The 25,054-nt window shown below is 41.0% G+C and overlaps 1 protein-coding gene across 6 annotated transcripts in view; it reads left to right on the top strand.

Moving 5' to 3' along the window:
• The window catches only part of AKR1E2 (aldo-keto reductase family 1 member E2), a 41,572-nt gene extending 29,476 nt beyond the window's left edge, over nt 1–12,096 (top strand). For 3 of the 6 annotated variants that reach the window (XM_051834963.2, XM_051834960.2, XM_051834955.2), the window contains 3 exons: nt 467–573; nt 5,096–5,265; nt 11,847–12,096. In XM_051834963.2, coding sequence (XP_051690923.2) covers nt 467–509 — 43 coding nt within the window. In that variant the 3' untranslated portion in view covers nt 510–573; nt 5,096–5,265; nt 11,847–12,096. The remainder of the gene's footprint in view (nt 1–466; nt 574–5,095; nt 5,266–11,846) is intronic. The other 3 variants (XM_051834956.2, XM_051834961.2, XM_051834957.2) reach the window with 3 other exon arrangements.
• Nucleotides 12,097–25,054: the final 12,958 nt, after the last annotated feature.

Genomic DNA, 25,054 nt, shown 5'->3' with positions numbered 1-25,054 from the left:
TGCAATGCACTGGCCATAGCGGCCACTTGGGGGGTGAACCAATGGAAGGAAGACCTTTGTCTCTCTCTCTCTCTCTCTTTCACTGTCTAACTCTGCCTGTCAAAAAAAAAGTGGAGCAGTTTTGGGAGCCAGCCTGTGGCCCAGTGCTGCATGCAATGTCAGCATCCCATATGGGCACAATTTATAGTCCTGGATATTCCATTTCTGACCCAGCTCCCTGCCAGTGAACCTGGAAAAGGAGTGGGAAATGGCCCAAGTGTTTGAGACCCTAAACCCATAGAAGAGAACTGGATGAAATTCCAGGCTCCTGGCTTTAGCCTGCCCCAGCCTTGGTAATTGTAGCCATTTGGGAAGTGAACTAGTGGATGGGAGACTCTTTCTCTCTCTCTCTCTAACTTGCCTTTCAATAGATATTATTTAAAACATTAATCTTTGTTTCTATTCTTGATTTGTTTCTGTTTTTCAGAACTGAAAATCATAAAGACTATCCTTTCCGTGCAGAGTACTGAGGACAGCTTCCTTCTTCCTCACTTCCAGACCAATGGATGCCAACGATCGCATCATCAAAAAAGGGTATGGAAGACACATAAATTAATCTGCATACTTTAAGAAAACACTGTCTTGGCTGGCGCCGCGGCTCAATAGGCTAATCCTCCACCTAGCGGCGCCAGCACACCAGGTTCTAGTCCTGATCGGGGAGCCAGATTCTTTCCCGGTTGCCCCTCTTCCAGGCCAGCTCTCTGCTGTGGCCCGGGAAGGCAGTGGAGGATGGCCCAAGTGCTTGGGCCCCTGCACCCTCATGGGAGACCAGGAGAAGCACCTGGCTCCTGCCTTCGGATTAGCGCGGTGTGCCAGCCACAGCGCGCCAGCCATGGCGGCCATTGGAGAGTGAACCAATGGCAAAAGGAAGACCTTTCTCTCTCTCACTATCCACTCTGCCTGTCAAAAAAAAAAAAAGAGAGAAAAGAAAACACTGCCTTATGTAAATTTTTAAACAGTATACAAGGGTTTTGAAAATAGTGTAATGAAGCTCTAGCTCATTACTCAGCTTCTACCACCATCAACTCATGTGCAATCTTATATTTCCCTTACTCTTCTCTAAAAATCTCTACTGTCAACACATTGAAAGGAAAACAATTAAATGTGGGGTGTGGTCTCCATTCAAAACAAAGCCTTCTTTTAAATCCAGTCTTATTTTTAAAAGATTTTAAATTTTTTTCCTGGTAAGTCAGATTACACCCAAGGAAACGTCACATCAGAAATGAAACATGGTTCACTTTCCCCTCATACACTCACTGTTTAGCCTGCTCACACTCACTGCATCAGGAAGAGGTGCTGAGCCTTGCTCTCTAATTGAAGCACAGAGGCATATTTTTCTTTTCTTCTTCAGTTTATGAGCAATTATGTGGCCCACTCATCACTCATGTTGGGTATTCTTCTTTTGGAGGTAGCTCACACTTACATGTGAATATATGTGTATTCCTTCACTGCCAAATAAACTCTGTTCCTATTTGCGTACTACACCGGTCTCCACCTACCATTTCTGTCCCTGGGCTTTGCAGGAAAGCAGATTGATGAGAGGCAGGAAAGGGGTAGGAGATAGGACTTTGGGTGGCCAGGAAGGGGGTGCTCACTGCAGGGTAGGCAAGAGAAGGTGATGAGAGGGTGAGTTGGCACCAAGGGTGGGAGACAGTGGCTTTTGTTCATTTTTGCTTATTTGAAGTGTAGAGTCTCTCCCTCACACCTCTCTCTCTTTCTCTTTCTCTCTCTCTCTGTACACACACACACACACACGAGAGAGAGAGAGAGAGAGAGAGAGAGAGAGAGAGAGAAAGAGAGGAGAGAGAGAGAGGCCATTTCACATAATGGCTTAAGCTCCCATAGCACACCTGCCCTGGGTATATTCTTGATGCTTTCTTAAAACACTAATTTTTGAGAAGATGCATACTTTTCTGGTTCAAACTCCTAATAATCCATAGCAATGTATGGTAAGTAGCATGCCCTCACAGGGCAGACTGGATTATTGTTATTTTGCTCTCCAAAATATCCTTCCACGGATATTTTAAAGAGACAAATATTACAAATGTGAGTTCTTTTATCACCAGACCTACATTAAACGCTGTTCTGCATCTTGCTTCCCCCCTTTGACCTATATTAACTTATGGAGCGTCATCCATGGCAGCACAGTATAATACCACAATTTAGCCAGTTCCTGGGATAAGTCGCTTGACTGCTTCAAGTTTTCTAGTATTAAAAATAATGTTTCAGTGAGTAACTCATTCTCCCAATGTGGTCGCCTATCTGTGGGTTAAGTTCATACAGGAGAATGCCTGGGTTTATGCCCATTTGTTATCTGAACGGACACTGGCAGTCTCACCAACACAGAGCAGTGTAAACCAGGGGCAGTTTTTCTCTGCAGCGAGATGTTGGTGACAACTTTGTATGCCCCATTTAAAGGAGAAGGGTATATGCTCCTGCTGCATATGCATTTGATTTCTGTGAACTCTTTTTTTTAAAAAAAAAGCTTATTTATTTTCTTGTTTCTTTATGCTAAACACATTTCATATATTTCATATATACAGATTTAAGGACTTAGTGATAATTCGCATCCTATTCTCCATGTTGCCCATTCTCCCACTCTCCTTCCTTTCTTATATTTTCTTTTAATTTTTACAATTGCATGTTTTGTTTATTTTGCAATCATAAGCTTACCTGCAACCACACTAAGTAAAGAATTCTATAAATAGAAGAGAAAAAAGACTGTTCTTTAACAGTATACACAAGTGCTGCAAGCAATAATTCTCAAAAATGTCAATTTTGCTCATATACATTGCATTTTTGCCCTCTATTAGTTATCACTTATTAACGAAAACATATAATCTTTGTCTTTTGGGGACTGGCTTATTTCACTAGTATAATGATTTCCAGTTGCATCCATTTAGTTGTGAAAACAGGATTTTAGTTTTTTATGGTCTAGTAGCATTCTTTTTTTTTTTTTTTTTTTTTTTTTGGACAGGCAGAGTGGATAGTGAGAGAGAGAGACAGAGAGAAAGGTCTTCCTTTTTGCCGTTGGTTCACTCTCCAATGGCCTCCACGGCTGGCGCGCTGTGGCCGGCGCACCGCGCTGATCCAAAGGCAGGAGCCAGGTGCTTCTCCTGGTCTCCAATGGGGTGCAGGGCCCAAGCACTTGGGCCATCCTCCACTGCCTTCCCAACCTAGTAGCATTCTATAGTGTTTATATACAACAATTTCTTTTTTTGTTTGTTAAAGATTAATTTATTTGAAAGGCAGAGCTACAGAGAAAGAGGAGAGACAGAGAAATACCTTCTACCTTCTGGTTCACTCCCCAAATGGCTGAAACAACAAGGTCTAGGTCAGGTCAAAGCCACGAGCCGTAGCTTCTTCTGGGTAACCTACGTGGGTGCAAGGGTCCAAGGAATTGGGCCAAACTCCACTGTTTTCCCAGGCACATTAGCACAGAGCTGGAACTGACACCCATATGGGATGCTGGCTCTTCAGGAAGTGGCTTAACCTGTACCAAAATGCCAGCTCCTGTTTATTCAAAAGTCATTTACAGAAAGAGAGGAGGAGGAGAAATCTGTCATCAACTGATTCACTCCCCCTAGATGGGTGCGAAGACCTGGTCTGGGCCAGGCCAGGTCTTCATCCAGGTCTCCCACATTGGTGGCAGTGGTCCGAGTACTTGGGCCATCTTCCATTGCTTTTCCCAGGCCATTGGCAGGATGATGGATCAGAAATGGAGTAGCTGAGACACAAATTAGTGCCCATATGTGATGCTGGCATTGCAGGTGGTGGCTTTACCAGCTATGCCACAATGCTGGACCCATGATTTCTGTGAACTCTTCAGGTCCTTTGTTCATTTTTTCAAATTTCAAATAATTTGTCAATTCATCTATTTGTCTTCTGATTTCTGCCTGGGAAAGACACTGGACAGCTTTGAAAGCATACTGTATGTAATGCAAATCTTTGAGTTTTGATTGGAAACGCCTTCCCTAGCCATCAGTTATTTAAGGGTTTTTCCATTTTGTGCATTTTGTTCATTGATGCATTTGGAATTTATCTTGGCATCAGGTATTAAGTATGAATACTACTCTCCCCACCCCATCGCTATTTAATCAGGCTAACATCATCTACTCATAGTTCTTTTTCCACAGATTTAAAATCATATTATCAAATATTAGAATCTCTTTTTTTTTTAAACTTTTATTTAATGCATATAATTTTCCAAAGTACGACTTATGGATTACAATGGCTTCCCCCCCATACCGTCCCTCCCACCCACAAATATATATTTGATTCCAAAACATTTTTAATGTCTGATAGAATGGGAATGTTAAGTCTCACCTTATTAATTTTTGTTGATTTTTCTGTGCACTTTATAATTAACTTTATGGTTATGCAGATTAAGTAGAGTTTAAATGTTGATATCTTTTATTGCTTTGATCTCTGGGAATGTAGATGTGCATTTTAGGAATGTTTCCAGGATTTCTTTATAAAAATCATGTGTTCTTGGATATTTCTGTGTTTTAATTCTATTTTTGCTTACATTTGTAAATGGGATCATTTTTCCATTTACATTTTCTACCTGGTTATGGTCTTTTAAAGCTATTTTGCATTTGCTAATTTATATATAATCACCACTTCAAGTTTTATTGTTTTTATTAATTTTCAGTTTATTTTCCCAATGCAAGCATTATTTATAAAGAGTAATAATTTTTATCTTGACCTACTCAAATGATTATGACTTTAATTTTTTCTATATTTGCATTTGTTAGTAATTCTAGAACAATACTATATACAATAATGATTAAAAACATTGTGATAGAATGAACATCCTGGACATTTCTTATATTGTAAAAGAAACACTTCCTTAATTTTTCTTTAAATTTGAGGTTAAGTTTTGGTAGATGAGGATAAATAATTTTATCACATTGGAAACATTCAAATATTATTTTATTTATTTAGTTTTATATAGTAATAACATATATGTATAAACAGCAGTGGATATTAAATTTGCTAAATGTTAGCATTCATTTATATAACTATGATTTTTTCTTCTACATTTTTCTGCTAGAATGAATTGTTTGAGAATATCTCATCTTTAATCACCCTTGTGTTGTTGGAATAAGGCCTTCATTGTCAAGAACTCATTCTTTGATAATAACTGCTGTTTGTGATATGTGTTTCATATTCATTCTGACAGATATGAGAAACAAAACCAGCACTACCAAGGAAGCTATAAAGGTGATAATAATTAAAAGTGCTTTTAATATGGGATAGTTAATAATTATAAAATTATTTGATTATTTTCCTTTGAAATGATGATTCAATTAAAAATCAATAAAATTTTCTTATGAATGGAATTTAGATTCACTAAATTGGATTAGTCATAATCTCTGGTTCATAAGGACCCAAACTCTGAGGCTGTGGATGTTTGTGTTTTACATTTTTATCCATTAATATGCTTTTAAATAATAACCTCAGAAACAACCATATAACTAAATAATGGAACTAGAGCTTGACTTTAAGTCATTCTTTAAATAAAGATTTAAATCACAGTATATTAAAACTGCCAATTACATAAGAAGCTTGCAAATATGTGTTGTGGCACAGCAGATTAAGCCACACCCTGCAACACCAGCATCCCATACAAGGCCGGTTTCAGACCCGGTTGCTCCACTTCTGATCCGGCTCCCTGCTAACATGCCTGGAAAAGCAGCGGAAGGTGGCCCAAGTATGTGGGCCCCTGCCCCCATTGGGAGACCACAATGGAGTTCCAGGCTCCTGACTTTGGCCTGGCCCAGCCTGGGCCATTGTGTCCATTCAGGGAATGAAACAGCAGATGGTATTTCCCTCTCTCCGTCTCTCCCTCTCTTTCTCTGTAACTCTGCCTTACTAATACATGAATAAATCAATCTTAGAAAAAGTGAAGGGCTTGGGGTGGGTTTTAAAAAACATGTCTTGTAGCTTTAAAGCGCTTTTATTGAAATTCCCCATGTATATTAAAGCTGTGTATTCTAAGCTTCTATAGTGAATAATAGAGTGATGTTAAACAGGTATAAAGTAAATGTTAGCACAAGGGTATATGTTTCTACATATTTGTAGCTGAGATGTTACAAAAACAGTGATTACCATAATGAGCTAAAATCAATTCTTGGAGAAAGGACAGTCTCTTCAACGAATGGTGTTGGACAAACTGGATCTCTGTATGTAGAAGTATGAAACAAGACACCTACCTTATAGCTTATACAAAAATAAACTCAAAATAGATCAAGGATCTAAGTCTATGACCTTATATCAAATTATTTAAGCAAAACATCAGGGAAATCCTGCAATACATTGACATAGGTAAAGACTTTTTGGAACAGACCTCAGAAGCACAGCAAATAAAAGCCAAAATAGATAAATGGGACAACAAGCTAAGAAGCTTCTGCCTGGCAAAGGAAACAGTCAACAAACAGAAGAGAAACAGACAGAATGGGATAAAATATTTTTGAATTATGCAACTGATAAAGGAGTAATATCTAGATTCTATAAAGAGTTTAAGAAACTCAACAACAACAAAACAAATAATCCAGTCAAGAAATGGGCAAAGGACTTGAAGAGGTGTTTTTCAAGACAGGAAATTCAAATTCCCAACAGATACTTGAAAGAATGCTGAGAATCACTAGCCATCAGGGAAATGCAAATCAAAACCACAATGAGGTTTCACCTCACTCCAGTTTGAATGGCTCTCATAAAGATACTAACAAACAACAAATTCTGATGAGGCTGTGGGGAAAAAGGTACCCTAACCCACTTCTGGTATGAATATATACTGGTGCAGCCACTGTGGAAGACAGTACAGAGATAGCCTCAGAAATTTGAATATAGACCTACCATATGATGTAGCCATCCCATTTCTGGGAACTTACTGAAACCAAAAGATATCCATATCTGAGTTATCTGTACCCCCATGTTCATTGCAGCACAATTCACAATAGCTAAGATACGGAATCAACCCAGATGTCCATCAGCTGTTGACTGGATAAAGAAATCATGGTAGGCTGGAGCTGCGGCTCAATAGGCTAATCCTCTGCCTGCGGCGCCAGCACACCGGGTTCTAGTCCCAGTCGGGGCGCCGGATTCTGTCCCGGTTGTCCCTCTTCCAGGCCAGCTCTCTGCTGTGGCCAGGGAGTGCAGTGGAGGATGGCCTAAGTGCTTGGGTCCTGCACCTGCATGGGAGACCAGGAAAAGCACCTGGCTCTTGGCTTCAGATCAGCGCGATGAGCTGGCTGCAGCGCACCAGCCGCGGAGGCCATTGGAGGGTGAACTAACGGCAAAAGGAAGACTGTTCTTGCTGTCTCTCTCTCACTGTCCACTCTGCCTGTCAAAAAAATTTAAAAAAAATTATGGTATGTATACACTATGGAGTACTACTCAGCTGTAAAGAAAATGAAATCCTGTCTTTTGCAACAAGCTGGAGACAACCGAAACCATTATACTTAGTGAAATAAGCCAGCCACCAAAATACAGATATCAAACATTTTCCCTGATTCGAAATAACTAATAGAGTATCTAGAATGTCTAACAGTGAAATGGACATTTTGAGATTTAATGATTGTTTACAGCCCTTGTCTCTTCTGTTGAGGAGCTGAGTTTTTCTTTCCGAATACTATTTATTGAACTCTTACTTAGTGTAGGGTTAACTATACAATCATTAAGTAAACTTAAAATAGATCTTTGTAAAAATTAAGAATGAAGATGTGAAATGGAGGAGGAAGAAGGGTTGGAATTTGGGTGGGAGGGAGGGTAGGGGTGAAGTATCACTATGTTCTTAAAACTGCATATAAGAAATATATGAAACATATAATTTAAATTGAATTTTTTAAAAAAGCTGAAATCAATTTTGTCAGATATTCTAAGATTATTCATAATGTTTATAACAAACAAGGGGTAAAATCAAGACATAGACAATAAATTGTCCTCTAAATAGTGAATGCATTAGCTACAATATATTTTGGACTATTTTCTACTCATACTGATTTGTAAATACTTTTAATTCAAAAATGTCCTTGCTCTTTATATTTCTTCATCTGTTCAGATTTTGTGGTTTACTAAAAAGTACAAATAAACAAATAGCAACAAAAATAATAAAAAAAGAAATGGGCAAAAACATGAATAAAAATTTTTCTAAGGATGAAATACAGATGGCCAACAGGCATAAAAAATGCACTGGATCACTAGCCATTAGGGAGACACAAATAAAAACCACAGTGAGGTTTCATCTCAACCCAGTTAGAATTGCTATCATCCAAAAGTAAAAAAAAAATTTTAAATGCTGATGAGAATGTGGGGGGTTATACCAATACACTGTTGGTGGGAATGTAGACTAGTACATTTATTATGGAAGACATCTTGGCAATTCCTCAGAGATCTGAAAATAGATCTACCATATGACCCAGCCATCCTACTCATGGGAATTTACCCAAATGAAATGAAAGTTATTTGTTCCCCTACGTTTATTACAGCTCAATTCAAAATAGCTAAGATATGGAATCAACCCACATGTCCATCAACTTATGACTAGGTAAAGAAAATGTGCAAATTTTACCCGTGGACTACTACTCGTTAATACAGAATACAAAATATGTACAGGAATGAGATGCATATCTTATCATTTGATTATTGTTTTTAGCTCTTGTTTATACTCTTGTGGACTTGTGGTATTTCTACTATTTTACTTGTAGAACGTTATAGTTAGTGGTCCATTAAGCCTGTGATTATAGAGTGAAAACTAAAACAAAAAAGAAAGGAAAATGATTGAAGGAGGCAGAAAATGGGGCAGGGAAATGTCGTTATGTTCTTAGAATTGTACCTATGAAATCCATGAAATATGTCTTCTTTGTATTAATAAAAATTGAAAAAAAGTTTAGCTTCTATAGTCAGTTTGTCATGTCCACTGAACCTTGACATTGAGCCATACCTGTGCGATTATGTTATTAGAACACCTACCAAAATCTAGACATCACAGGTTTTTGTCCTTACTATTGCTATGCATGAAAGAACTGAAATTGGAAGAGGTTCTAGTAAATTATATTAAAGTCAGACCAGCATATCAATATATGTTTTTAGTGAAATTAATAATTGTTTGCATCTCTAAAGCAAATTTTCCCTTTAATGCTCATTTATAGATATATCTCAGGAAAAGATAATTGAGATGTATAGCAACAAAAATCATAAAAATAAAAGGCAATAAATATTATTACTGGGTTTATGAAAATTTATTTGCAATAATCAAAGTATTTAAAAATCCTTAATTCATAGGAAAATTAGAATTTTATGTACTACAATTTGTGAAAAGTATCCTAAACTGTAATAATAACTTTTTTCCAACTGCAGTTTCAAAAAAGTGAATTATTGGAGCTTTCTTTTATTTCTGTTTTAAAATATTTATTTATTTATTTATTTATTTATTTGACAGGCAGAGTTAGACAGTGAGAGAGAGAGAGAGAGAGAGAGAGAGAGAGAAAGGTCTTCCTTCCGTTGGTTCACCCCCCAAATGGCTGCTACGGCCAGCACACTGTGCCGATCCGAAGGCAGGAGCCAGGTGCTTCCTCCTGGTCTCCCATGTGAGTGCAGGGCCCAAGCACTTGGGCCATCCTTCACTGCCTTCTTGGGCCACAGCAGAGAGCTGGACTGGAAGAGGAGCAACCGGGACAGAACCGGTTCCCCAACCAGGACTAGAACCTGGGGTGCAGGTGCCACAGGTGGAGGATTAGCCTAATGAGCCATGGCGCCAGCCCAAGATTTATTTATTTAAGAAGCAGAGTTACAGACAGAGAGAGGGAGAGGCAGAAATATCATCCATCCACTAGTTCACTCCCCAAATGGGCTGATCTGAAGCCAGGAGCTAGGAGCTTCCTCCAGGTCTACTCTATGGGTGCAGGGACCCAAGCACTTCCACTGCTTTCTAAGGACATCAGGGATTTGGATCAGAAGAGGAGCAGCTGAGACTTGAAACAGCACCCATATGGGATACTGGTGCTACAGGCAGAGGCTTAACCCACTACACCACAGCGCCAGCCTGGGTATTCTATTTTAAATAAATTTTAAGATGTGTCTTTTATTTTAAAATTCATATTTATTTCCCTATTTAGCTAAGCAGTCTTATAAAGTTAAGTGGCTAAAAATAGTGTTGCTCTGAATTCTTTTCAGCATTGAAGGACATCCACTCCTATGTTATTAAAAAGAATATGTGTAAATTAGTGTACCATAAGGTGTAGCGCATAATTATGCTTCTATTTCTCAAGACAGCTTTACGTCAAATTCAATATAAGTCTCAACTTTATATGGAGAGGGGATGATGCTGTTTGTCTGGGAAAAATATATTTGTAAGCAGTAGCTTTCACACCCACCACATTAAAAATAAGTAGCTATTTGTCACTAAAACATTGAAATTAGCTTTGCAAATATTTTTGTTGTTAATGTAGTTGTTACTTGCATTTGGACTCACAACTAAGATGTCTTCATGGTTAACCATTTTCATATTTCTAAAACATGCTTTGGATTTTGCAATTGTTAAGACTTTTTCTCTGCCTTTCCCCATACAACTACAAATTAAACTTAAAAAATCTAAGCACCTTTTACTGTGGGGTGTATTTTTATGTTTCTTATCTTCCCAACCATCTCTGAGGCTGCTGTGCAATTATTCAGATCAAAAATATATCAAGATAATTTAAAAATTCAAATTGATACAGTAATATTTTCATTTCGAGTGAGTGCACTAGGGCCGCTGCTGTGGAGCAATGGTTAACACTCTGGCCTGAAGCGCCGGCATCCCATGTGGGTGCTGGTTCAAGACCCGGCTGCTCCTGGCTTCGGATCGGCACAGCTCCGGCTGTTGCAGCCAACTGGGGAGTGAACCATCGAAGGGAAGACCTGTCTCTCTCTCTCTCTCTCTCTATATATATATATATATATATATATCCTCTCTCTGTGTACCTCTGACTTTCAAATAAAAAATAAATCTTAAAAAAAGAATGAGTGCATTTTACATAGGGACTTGAAGTTTTTCCTACTGCTGAAATGGTTAATGGCTGTAATTCTTCTGTGGGAACGAATTTCAAGTCATAATAGTCAGAAATTTTTGTTGTCTCTTACAGAATGGACTTACGTTGTTATTTGGATAAATGTTAAGGTCAGATGATAAATACTGTTTTTTCACAAGATAAGATTTTTCTTTGGTTCATAATGGTGCCAGCATGTACACAATGAATTTATTTATCTTTTAAAAGATTTTATTTATTTATTTGAGAGGTAGAATTAAGATAGTGAGAGGGAGAGACAGAGAGAGAGGTCTTCCACCAGCTGGTTCACCCCCAAGATGGCCACATTGGCCAGAGCTGCGCTCGCTGATCCAAAGCCAGGAGCCAGGAGCTTCTTCTGGATCTCCCATTTGAGTGCAAGGGCACAATGAATTTACTAAACTTAAGTATTAAATTTTTTACACATATTAAGTCAATAAAGTCTGAATCAACTGTTCATGATTTTTAACATTTCTATCTGGAAGACACTTTTGTAAATTCAGTGTATTACCTTTATTAGATCATGCATCATGTTTTGTTTGAATAAAACAAGATGTCCTTTTTTAATGGCAAATGCTCTAAACTAAATGTCTTTTTAACTTTTTTCCAGAGAAAGGATTAACATTTGATTTTTTTACATTTTTTAATCACTGATATCCAGTGCCCTTTTTATTTAGTAAGTAAATAGCATGTAACAGAGTAAGTGCCTGCTTAGGTAATATACATTTGAATTTTTACTGTGTATTTCCTGTCTTTTAGGATTATGCTGCAGTTTACAAGAGTGGGGATAAGTGATCACTGTTCACCAAGTGTATTTCAGCATGCAGACAATTAGGAAACAAATGACATAAGGATACCATTTGAGTTAGTAGGTTTATCATAGTTCTCTGCCCTTAGGAAACATAGGGGTGATTTTAATGTATTTCTTATGAAATGGACTTACATAAAAGAACTTCAAAAATTGTGAGTATGAATAAAACATTTCCCAACAAAATTTAAATTGTATGATGATTTTATAATATTTCTTGAATTGATATTTTATCTATTTTTTTGACATGCAGAGTGGACAGTGAGAGAGACAGAGAGAAAGGTCTTCCTTTTTCCGTTGGTTCACCCCCCAATGGCCGCTGCGGCCAGCACACTGCGGCCGGCGCACCGTGCTGATCCAAAGCCAGGAGCCAGGTGCTTCTTCTGGTCTCCCATGAGGGTGCAGGGCCCAAGCACTTGGGCCATCCTCCACTGCCTTCCCGGGCCACAGCAGAGAGTTGGACTGGAAGAGGGGCAACCGGGACAGAATCTAATCCCGACCAGGACTAGAACCCAGTGTGCCAGTGCCACAGGCGGAGGATTAGCCTATTGAGCCACGGCACTAGCTGATATTTTATCTATTTTCAAGATGATTTATTTGAAAGTCAAAACTACACAGAAAGAAGTAGAGATAGAGAGATCAGATATTTACCTCCCCAGATGGCTTCTTCTGAGTCTCCCAAATGGGTGGCAGGAACCCAGGTACTTGGACTACCTTCTGCTGCTTTCCTCAGGCCATTACCATGGAGCTGGATGAAAAATGGAACAGCTAGGACATATTGGATGCCAGCATCACAGGCAGCAGCTTTATCCACTATTCCATAACACTAGCTCCAAACTAATAGTTTAATATGTGTATAAATGTCATAAATCATAATCACAAAATCATTTTTTCTAATCAGCTGGTAAGAAACATTGATAAAAATGTTCTGTGTCTAAAGTGGAGCCTGTGGTGTTCAATTCAGTATGTCTTTGTTTTAGGTGTATGGAGATATGTCATTTATTATTCCTCTCTACATGGCGATTTGCTCTTGTGGGGCTCCAGATTGTTCAACTGAAGAATAAATATGTATTAATATTGATTGAGTATAATGTAATTTTTTATTTCTAAAATATTGCTCTTCATACCATATCTGTAAGCACCATGTAAGAGAGAGGAATTGTAGCACCATGTAAGAGAGGAATTTCCATTGATATTCAGTTGCAATTCTCTGTTTCATTCAATTGAAAATGTTTGCTTTTATATTTAGAATATTATATAAGATGCAGACTGCAGAAAATTGTAGAACCCTAAAAAAATTATCTTTGAAATTACAGAAATTGTGTGCACTATTTTAAATCATTGTCATCATTTTAGTACCATTTACTCCTAGCATTTTGATATTTTATATTTTAAATCTTCATTTGCTTTAAAAATTATTTACAGTGCATTGCAGTTATATTATCTAATGCCTTTAACACTGATTTCATGTATTTTCAGGCTCAGTTATCCTTCATATTACATTCTATGTTTTTGTATCCTAGAAAACATGAATTTATTTAAAATATTGTCAATGTAGTTATCTACAGAGGTAGCAGTTACTGATTAGTGACTTGAGAAATATGTAGCCTTTCCTTTGGAGGGCAGCCTACTCAGTTCATTAAAAAATATTGGCTCTACACCACATGCCAAGCATTTTTATTCTGTCAGTATACAGCTATGAGTCAATCAGATAAAGCTCTAATCCTTTCCAGCATTTAGTCTAGATTTGACATGGTTGGAGATTTAATTAAATAGAGAGAAGGCAGCCATTGTGTCATAGTGGATAGAGCTGCCACCTGCAAGGCCAGCATCCCATATGGGTGCTGGTTTGAATGCCAGTTGCTCCACTTCCCCTCCAACACCCTGTTGATGTCCTGGGAAAGCAGCAGAAGATGCGTCATGTCCTTTGGCCCCTGAAACCATGTGGGAGACCTTGAAGAAGCTCCTGGCTCCAGGCTTCCTTCTGGACCAGCCGTGGCTGTTGTGGCCATTTGGGGAGAACCAGTCGATGGAAGAATACTCTCTCTCAGTGTCTCTCCCTGCCCCACCATAATTATTTCAAATAAATAAATTTTCAGAGACATCAGGCAAGAAAAAGAAATCAAAGGGATACAAATTGGGAAGTAGGAAGTCAAACTATCCCTATTTGCAGATGGCATGATTCTATATATAGAGGATCCAAAGAACACCATTAATCGACTATTGGAACTTATAAAAGAGTTTGGTAAAAGTGCCAGAATATAAAATTAATACACAAAAATCAATAGCTTTTGTATGCATAGACAATGCCATGGCTGAGAAGGAACTCCTAAGATCAATCCCATTCACAATAGCTACAAAAAATTAAAAATCTTGGAATAAGGATTTCAAAGATCTCTATGATAATTACAAAATAATTTTTTTGACAGGCAGAGTGGACAGTGAGAGAGAGAGAGACAGAGAGAAAGGTCTTCCTTTGCCATTGGTTCACCCTCCAATGGCCGCCGCGGCCGGCGCGCGGTGGCCGGCGCACCGTGCTGATCCGATGGCAGGAGCCAGGTACTTATCCTGGTCTCCCATGGGGTGCAAGGCCCAAGCACTTGGGCCATCCTCCACTGCACTCGCGGGCCACAGCAGAGAGCTGGCCTGGAAGAGGGGCAACCGGGACAGAATCCAAAGCCCCGACCAGGACTAGAACCTGGTGTGCCGGTGCCGCAAGGTGGAGGATTAGCCTAGTGAGCCATGGCGCCAGCCTACAAAATAATTTTAAAAAGGAATAGAAGAAGACAAAAAATGGAAAAAATTGTCCATGTTGGAGTGGAAGAATCAATATCATCAAAATGTCCATACTACCAAAACAATTTACAGATCCAATGCAATACCAATCAAAATACCACAAAAATTCTTCTCAGATATAAAAAAAATTACACTGAAAGTCATACAGAAACAGGAGACCCAAATAGCTAAAGCACTCATAGAGCACAAAGCGGGAGGCATCAAATACCTGATTTCAAGACACACTACAGGGAAGTTGTAATCAAAACAGCCTGATATTGGCACAAAAATGGATGGATAGAAAATGGAACAGAATAGACACTCCAGAAATCAACCCACACATCTAAAACCAACTTATATTTGATCAAGGAGCTAAAACCAATTCCTATAGCAAGGATAGTCTACTCAACGAATGGTGCTGGGAAAACTGATTTCCACATGTGGAAGTATGTAGCGAGATCCCTACCTTACACCCTACATAAAAATCCACTCAACATGAATTAAAGATCTAAATCTACAACCTGACACCATCGAATTATTAGAGAACATTGAAGAAACCTTGCAAGATATTGAGATAGGCAAAGACTTCTTGGAAAAGACCCCAGAGGCACAGGCAGCCAAAGCCAATATTAACAACTGAGATTAATAGTCCTAAATAGCACTAACTATTCTGATTGCAGTTAATTACCTGAGAGAGGTTGAAGGCCAGCAATACTGATTTCAGTTCATCCAAGTCTGTTGGAACAGCCTATGGTTCGACCTTCAGCAGGTGTGAGTTTGATTCTCCTAGCATTTCCAAAGTCCACTTTGTTCATGCTTACCATTAGTTACTTTTTCTTTTTTTTATTTGACAGGTAGAGGTATAGACAGAGAGAGAGAGACAGAGAGAAAGGTCTTCCTTCCGTTGGTTCACCCCCCCCCCCCCCAAATGGCCACTACAGCCGGCGCTGCACTGATCTGAAGCCAGGAGCCAGGTGCTTCCTCCTGGTCTCCCATGCAGGTGCAGGGCCCAAGCACCTGGGCCATCCTCCTCTGCCTTCCTAAGCCACAGCAGAGAGCTGGACTGCAAGAGGAGCAGCCGGGACTAGAACCTGGTGCCCATATGGGATGCTGGCGCCGTAGGCGGAGGATTCACCAAGTGAGCCACGGCGCTGGTCCCCATTAGTTACTTTTTCTTGTACAAGACAGGCACAGGGAAATGATGAAAATAGAAGCACCCTGTGTACGTTTGTTAGTCTTTGGAAGGATAATTAGAATCACCTACATTTTGAAGATTATAAAGTTAAGGTAAACATTCAATTTATAGTGCAGGAGCTTGGATCCAGTTCAAAGACAGCCTTGTATTTGTAAATCTGTAAGGAAACCACAATGCCCGAAAATGTTCTCATTAGTGTTGCCATTTTCTAATTCTTATACTGATTGTTCCTAACTCATCCAGGTTATGCCAGAGGCAGTGATTACAACCCAGTAACAGACCATTTCCTACATGGCACCTCAAAATATGAGTGGCTAAAAGTCTTCTTTTAAAAAAGATTTATTCAAAAGAGTGACAGTGAGGGAGAGACACAGATCTTCCATCCACTGATGCATTCCCCAATGCCCACAAAAGCCTCATGTGCTCTGCCTATGGTCACCCAGTGCTTGGTTTGCTTAAGAATGAGGGCTGAGAGGGGCCACTTTTCTCTCCTTGGTCCATAAGTGTCACTGGCCTCTCATCTGGGTCCCCCTATTAACTTCATTGTCTCCAAGGAGGGGCATAAGTGAAGTCTGGAGACAAAGAGGGTAACAACTGAGATAGTGCCCTGGAGATGCAGGCAGTGCCCCAGGTCTCCAGGGGCAGCAGTTCCTGTGGAACCTGATGGATTGTTAACCAAAACCACGTGTCCTAAACTGACCTGCAGCTCATGGTCCCTGTCCATTATCCAGCAGGGCACAGTCATGGCTCAAGTCTGTCTGGTCTTAGGATGGGCTGTACTGTGGTCACTGATGCTCATGTAGTCAGAAGTCTGGGGCTCTGTGGTGTGTGCCTTTTCTCAGTGCTTCCACAAAAGTTAAATCAGGGTTCCTACATTGTATCCAAAGGCAGTGCCACGAAGGCCAGCATCTGGGCCCATCCCATCCTTTCTCCTTTTCCAAGAACAAGCTTCAGGAGATTTGAAGACTCCATAAGTGGGTGAAGATGTTAAAGAACTGGAGCAATATCAGAGAAGTAGCAAAGTGAAGTGGAGGTTGAAGGTCTTTTTGTGGCCACTTTCTACAGTTATGGTGGAAAGCACCCATTTCTTTGGCAAGGCTGATTCTCAGAGAGCTGGAGGCACTGACCTGAGCCTGAAGGATATACATCTAGTCTCTGGTTTCTTGTCCACCCCCGCATGGTCACCTTGCTGGGAGAGATGCTCGTGCCACCTCTGGATCCAGGGTAGAGGTGCCTACTGGGACTAAGAAGGAGAATTCACTGGTAGTGAAGCCTGTGCTCCTGAGTTCACATTCACTTCGAAAATGTGGGAGATGAGGTCAGTGTCTAGGCAGATCCAAACCCTCTCAGGACACAAGATGCAAGGCTTCCATTTTTAAAACTGCAGCCTGCATCTTTTCACCAGGGTGTCCCTGGGGATGTCTCCTCATAGCCTCTTCTTTCCTGTAGTTGCAATTCAGAGTATAAAAGCATCTTTATTATGGTCAGGATATGGTAGGGATATGCTGCTGGAAGTGGAAAAGGTGAAGGCTGAGCATCCAGGGGTAGCCCTCGTATGTTCACACAGTTGTCTAGCACAGGCTAGACCTCATCAGTAACCAAAGTCTCCAAAGTTGGAGAAAGCAGAGGCCAGGCTGTAGCTAATCCTTCCTCAGGGCTTCTGGGGAATCCTTACCCATGCTACCTTCCTTTCCTCTGGAATCTCATTAAACTCTTCCTAACATCTCTCAGACTTGGCTGGACCCTGGATACACACTCTCTTTGGCAGAGAATATGCTGCTCTCCCTGCTGCACTTTTCCATGCAGCTTGATCTATGGAAGTTCCAGTGCACACACTGGGTCCAATAATGTACAGAAGCCACTTGTCTTGAGATCACAATCGTGTGTGAGAGAGGCCATTACCTAGGTCTGCCTTTACCTGGCCTGTACTTAACCTGGGACCACATATAAGTGGCTCAGCTTCACTTGGCCTGGCCCTAAACTGTTCTGTCCACATCTACCCCTGCCTTCTTCTGGACTGGATGATCCATCTTTAGTTGCCAGGTGCTCTTGAATTGAGAAAGCTCAGCACATGAGCCATCAGATGGGTGACAGCAGCTCCTATTTTTTACTTTCCATGACTGGCATCAGGGAGAAAAACCCAGACCAGAACTATCCTCCCTTTCCTTTCTGAGATTGGCAAGGCTCCCCTTGGGAGCAGGTCTTGGGTAGAAATACTACAAAAAGACAACTCAAGAACAAGTAGCCACCCCATTGTCTCCAGTAGGAGCAGGCACCTCCTGCTGGAGTTGACAGTGAAGACTGGTTAGGAATGTTGTTATCTCATTTCATTTTCAGGTCTCCGCCCCAGGGAATATCAGGTAACTTGAACAGACGTGGCATTGAGCTGCTTCCTGAAGGGTACAGTTGGAAGTTGAGAATGAGAAAATGTGGGAACTTGAAAGACTATCTGGACCTAACCATTAGCAGTGTCCATTTTTGTGGTTCCTTTCCCAAAAGTTACTAATCACAAGTGATGATGTAGCCATTAAAGTAGGCTGGCCATGGGTGACCTTTCCTGCATTCAGGAACAACAGTGAGCTTTCTATAGAGAAACGTACCTTCAGCCAGTAGTGCTGATAGGGATGTGGGATTGCTTATTTGGCAAGGAGTATTTTATCCAACCCAAGGCTTGTTACTATTCCCTGGTCCTGCTTTATAGCAAATAAATGAGCAGGGCAAGCTTTTTCTCAGAGCATGTCCAGTAGACTAAATGCCACTGTGAGAAGAAACCAGGAGTCACACAATATTCTAAGGGTGCTTTGTAATCAAGTGAAGACTGTGAGTCAGAGAAGCTGCCTGGGGATGTAGAGTATGATATGGGGAATGTTAGGCATTTGGGGAAGATGGAGAGGTGGTCTTGGAAGAAACTATGGGTCCTAGAAGTGTTTTTCATCCTATAAAATGTTGGGAGTTGGGAAATGGGGGTGATTCCAGGTGCTGAGAGTTATACCAGCACAGATAGAACGCAACATCCTGTCATGAGCTATAACTGAGCATGAAGCTCTGGGAAAAGACTGGGTCATGTACAGGTACAGAACACAGGGGACTCCTTTGCAACCCAAATAATTCTGCCAGGTGCAAAGTATTTGGGATGATCTGTGTGGACCTGGGGCAGGGAATTTCTGTAAGGTATTAGGACAATGTACTAATATGAAAGGTAAGACCTAAAGGAAGAGGGTATGGATGGAGTGAGGTGCATGAAGTAAAGATTATATATTAGCTGAGTAAGAAGGAGCACCTGATCTGCAGCCTGGGTGATAGAGTCTTGAGGTGGGTCTGGTACACTGCCCCAGAAAAGCTGGACTACCCTATGCCTTTAATAGGCCCCCTAAGGATCAGACCCTGCAGTGTGGGGGCATGATAACCAGCAGAGGACAGGGAACTGGCCAGTGGCAAAGACTGGTCAAGTAGAGAATCAGGTTGGACCAGGATATACATAGAAAGAATGAGGGTTGAGGGTCATCAAAATGGTGCCATCTGGCCAGCGCCGCAGCTCACTAGGCTAATCCTCCGCCTAGCGGCGCCGGCACACCGGGTTCTAGTCCCGGTCGGGGCGCCGGATTCTGTCCCGGTGGCCCCTCTTCCAGGCCAGCCCTCTGCTGTGGCCAGGGAATGCAGTGGAGGATGGCCCAGGTGCTTGGGCCCTGCACCCCATGGGAGACCAGGAAAAGCACCTGGCTCCTGGCTCCTGCCATCGGATCAGCGCGGTGCGCCGGCCGCAGTGCGCCAGCCGCGGCGGCCATTGGAGGGTGAACCAACGGCAAAAGGAAGACCTTTCTCTCTGTCTCTCTCTCTCACTGTCCACTCTGCCTGTCAAAAAAAATGGTGCCATCTTTTACTATTCATAATGTGGTTTGTCTGCATGCTATAACTTTTAACAATGTCAGCCAGTCATTAAAAAATCAAGAATGGATATTCTGATGATCCATCAGTTTCCTTCTGACTTATCCAACTGTTAGTTTGGGAAGATTCTCCTCCTCGGTTCAACCACACAGTCCCCCAGCAGCAAATACTTTTAACCAAATCCAAGGCATCCACTTTCACTCTCTCTGAGGACATTTTGACGTGCATTTAGTGAAATAGCATTTATTTTATACATGACAATGATGTCATCCTTACATCTAAACTATTGCTATAACTCCTCCATTTTTGATCATCCTTCACACTTTCTGACTTTCTTACCATCTCTTAAATGTTAATTACTACAGAAGTGGGAATTTTTGTCAAGTAATTGGAGCTGGGGCAAAGTTAGTGACTCTTGTGGGCACTGGACAGGAGAGACCAACAGTCCCTGATCTGCTGTAACATATTTGAAGCAAATGTGGGTAACTGGCAGGAAACGTGTCTAAATGAAGAATACAGTAGCTCTTTCTGGGCTGGAGACACAGGTGGATATCCTTCAAAACCCTGATTCTAGGAGAGACCACCTCATAGAGGAAGCACATAGCCCAGATTAGCAGTAAAAAGGAGACAGGGCTGCCAAGGATTGTGTCTCCCAAGAGAGGAAGTTGATCCTCCATGAATGTCTTGCCCTCATTTGTTTTAAAAAAAGTCTTTTAATCTGAGGCCTGGCATTGTGGCACAATGGGTTAAATCATCACTTCCAATGCCAGCATCCCATATCAAATTGCAAGCAAGTTCTGGACCAGGAGGGCAGCTAAGGATGGCCTAAATACATAGGTCCCACCACCCACGTGTACTGCAAAACCAGGTCTGGGCCAGTCTAAATCCAGGATCCTAGAACTCCCACATGGGTGGGGCCAAAGTATTTGAGCCATTATCTGTTACCTCTCAGGCTGCACGTAAGCAGGAAGCTGGCTCAGAAACAAAGTAGCTAAAACTCAAACCACAATTCTGGTTTTTAGGTGTCCTAGACAATGACTTAACTGCCTCACCACACACTTGCCTTCTGCCTTCTGAGGGAAGAAGTCAATCCTCCTGTTTCAACAGCAGCTCTAGACCACATGAATTCCTTGGCCCATGGAGTGTGGGGGCTATGACACTACTGAATCATGAGACTTTGTGAAGAGCTAAATCAGATGCCTCCCTCTGCCTTCCCCTCACCCAGAGTCTGAAGCCACAGGGAAAAATGTGGAACCTTTGAAAGTTTTCCCTCCTTAGAATTCATGAGGAAAAGACCAGAAACCCAGGGTTTCCAGTGTGTCACACAAGTGTGATGAGCTATTATGGCATCCAAATCTGTTAGTCTCCTCTCTCTTTGCTAAGCTCTGCTTGGAATGCAGCCATATCAGAGAAATCAACGATGCTCTAAATTGAAGGCTGACCTGCATTTCCCATCAAGGGCCACTTTGTGCTGCCTCCATCTTAAGCCTCTAACGTGTTATCAAGATGAGGTGAGAGGCTATCTTCTCTTCTGTATTGGATGACTTGGTGCACAGAGCAGGGCAAGGCTATGAAAGCTCAACAAGAAAGGTAGACCCAAAGCTGTGAAAGCTGTGGGCTGGTTGAAGGACAGCAACATCCATTGGATTGAACAATATGGAAGTCACAGTGGACTTCACATGCTCTACAGCATTCTCTATGGTAGGGATACAGCTAAAGTACCAAATGGCATGAACAATAGGATTGTTTTTTTTTTTTTTAAATCTCATAACAGAATTTATGACATAGGGTCAAAGTGAGAGAAGTCTTTGAGGAATTTAAGAGTAGTTCCTGGCCAGCGCCACAGCTCAATAGGCTAATCCTCCGCCTGCAGTGCCGGCACACTGAGTTCTAGTCCTGGTTGTGGCACTGGATTCTGTCCCAGTTGCCTCTCTTCCAGTCCAGCTCTCTGCTCTGGCCCAGGAGTGCAGTGGAGGATGGCCCAAGTCCTTTGGCCCTGCACCCACATGGGAGACCAGGAGAAGCACCTGGCTCCTGGCATTGGATCAGCACGATGTGCTGGACACAGCATGCCAACCATAGTGGCTATTGTGGGGTGAACCAACGGCAAAAGGAAGATCTTTCTCTTTGTCTCTCTCTCACTATCCACTCTGCCTTTCACAAAAAAAGAGTAGTTCCATATGCAAAACTCCACCCATGTAGTTCTCCTTTTCAGCAGAATACTTAAGAAAGACACTTTATCAGGAAATTCCCAATAAGCATCTGCCAAAACTAAGCATCTGCACCCACTCACGATAAACACTCCCATAAAACTAGGAATAGAAAGAAAATTGGAATCCGTAAACAAATGACAACAACCAGCTGCTGAGATTAAGTGCCTTCTTTCCAAAATCTGGAACAAAACAAGAATATTCACTCTCCCGACTTCTATTCAACATTGTACTGGAAGTCCTACAAGGTGAAATGAAGACAAAAGAAGAACTGAAAATCATATAGTTCAGAAAGGCAAGCTAACACATGACATGACATGATTGTGTGAAAAATTTCAAAGAACTTACAGAAAAAGTCAGTAGAATGTGATTTTAGCAATGTTTCAGGATACAAGAGTTTCAGGATACAAGATCAATATAGAAATTAAAAAATTGCATTTTAATGATAGCAGTGAACAAGTCAAGTTCAAAATTTAAAAATGTATATAAATGGTGTCATAGGTTGTACCAATTCCAGGGCCAGGCATTTGTGTAGTGGTAAGGATGTCAGTTAACATGCCTGCATCCCATTATCAGGTTCTTGGGTTTCAGTTTTGGATACCTTCCGAGTTACAACATCCTGCTAATATGGACCCTGGTAAAAGGTAATACCTCAAGTACTTGAGTCCTGTCACCCACATGGGAGATCTGGATAGAGTTATCAGCCTGTAGTTTCTGCTTGTACTAGCCCCAGCCAGGAAAGTTATTTGGGGTTGATTTGGCAAATGGGAGTGTTTCTTTCAAATGATAAAAATAATAATTTTCAAAAGAACACAAACATCACCTCTGCCAACCTGATGGATTCAACCTACTCCCAATCTAAATCTCAGCAAGCTTTTCAGTATCTGCTGATGAGCTGATTCTAAACTGTTATATGGAAAGAAAAAGAAGGACCTAGAATATCTGAGGCATTGCTGAAAGAGAAAATCAATGTTGGGGGTTTCACACTCTACATTGTAATTTTTTTTTTAATTTAAAAGGTTCAGTAAGGGAGACACTGGAGTGGTAGAAAAAAGACTCACATATTAAAGAATTAACTGGAAAAATAGGCCTCCTTAACTCTATTCAAATTATCTTTAACACAAGAATTCAATGCTTTTTTCAACAAATGATGCTGGGACAATTTAACATTAATATGCAAAACAAAAGGAAACATTCTCAGCAGCTATTTCATAAAAAAGTAATTCAAAATGGATATGCTGTAAGTATATCTCTGAAAGCACAAAGTTTCAGAACAATACACAGTTAAAAAAATCTACTTTGACTTGGTGATGAATTTTTAAATACATATCAGAAGCATATATCACAAATGACAAAAAATTGATGGAAATTTGTTTAAATCAAGCCCATTTACTCAACAGAAAAATAAAGAGAATGAATGGAAAGCTATGGAGAGAAATATATTAGTAAAACATACACATACACACATATATTTATATATATTATATATAATAAAGAGTATATATGCAGAACAAAAAATCATTAAAGCAATACTAAAACAGATAATCAAATCCTTCCCTTATGGGTCCAAGATATGAAAGGAACAGTTCAACAAATAAACACATGACAAGTTGCTAAATATTAAAATCACAATGACATATCATTGTACACCTAATAAAGTGGATACAATTGACAACAGTGTCAATATCAAGTACTGGTGAAGACGCTGACCAACAGAAACTTTCATTCATTGCTGACAGGAATGCAAAATGGTAGAAGAACTTTGCAAGAAAAATGTAAAGACTCATCATCTTACCCCAAACTGTGCATATCTATTTAGCCAACTGATTTGTAACTTCCTTACTAAATTGGCGTAAGATTGATTTTCAGGCTGGGCAAATGGCACAGTAGTTAAGCTGATGCTTAATATATTCTCATCTCATACTGGAGAGCCTGATTTGAGTCTTGGCTCCTCTTACTTCTGATACAGGTGTCTGATAATGTGCATCCTGGAAGGCAGCAGATGATGGCTCAAGTACTTGGGTCCCTGATACCTACATGGGAGACCCAGAGCTGGCAGTTGCAGTTGGGTACCCATCGTGCAAACCAGGCCCAGTCCTAAATGGGTATCCAGTGGAGGAGAATACCTTTGGGCTAGCATCACAGGGCGACCCAGCCATGGCCTATCCTTGGAAACCAAGGAGAGAGGGAGAGCAGGGGATTCATAGTCCCCTGGTATGGCTACATCAGCTCCAAGATGACTGATACTGCCTTTCTCCTACAGCAGAGGCTAGGCTCAGATCACTTTGTAGCTGGTGGCTTGTTCTTTCTGGGTTGACTATCACAACATACAGAGTACCCTCTGTGGTGCCTATGCAGTTGTGCTGGTCAGGTTTCATCATTCAATCTTTCTGGACTTTTAGTACCCTTGAATTTCCTAAGGTATCCCAAATTTCCTGCTGAGATGGTTCCACTCCAAGAGCTAGAGGACCTTGTTACACCCTGTGCTACAGGACAATGGCACTGCACAGACTCCAGTAGGCCCTGCTCAGGTCTGGACATGACAGATCCTCCCACATCTGCTTTCCCCACAGACTCCTTCTTCCTTAATTGGAGGATCTGGAATGTGTGTGTGCTTTAAAGTTAACCCTTGCTCACCAAACAATGAACAGCCTTCAAGGTCCATAGAATTTGTCTATGGGGGCATTCCAGAGTTGGGGCCACATCTTGGGTATAGAGTGGCAGGAGGGCTTTTTGCTCAGACCATGAGTAAGGTATTGAAGGAGGGAATGAGAGGCTAGACCAGATGTGACAAGTTGGGAATGGCACAGAGAGTTCTCCTGGACATTCCCATCCAACAAATGTGCCATGAATCATGGAAAGAAGTGACTCTTTGCTGGGCCTCCTCTTAGCCATCCCTCTTGTGTTTGATTTGATCATAAAAGTTGGCCATGGCAGCACCAAACAGCCACCCAATACTAAAGACAGTGGGTGCAGGAAGCTGTTGGTGCTGCTGATTTCCTGTGGCTCCTGAAAACATGATGCCTACCCTGAAGCCTAGAATACCTCCTGGAGATGATGTTGGAGGACTAACAATGAGCACCTGCAGGACACA

The sequence above is a fragment of the Oryctolagus cuniculus genome, chromosome 19 (assembly GCF_964237555.1).
Source record: "Oryctolagus cuniculus chromosome 19, mOryCun1.1, whole genome shotgun sequence".
In the NCBI taxonomy this organism is placed as follows: domain Eukaryota; kingdom Metazoa; phylum Chordata; class Mammalia; order Lagomorpha; family Leporidae; genus Oryctolagus; species Oryctolagus cuniculus.
The sequence above is the reverse complement of the archived record's forward strand: the minus strand, read 5'-3'. Positions and strand labels throughout refer to the sequence as shown.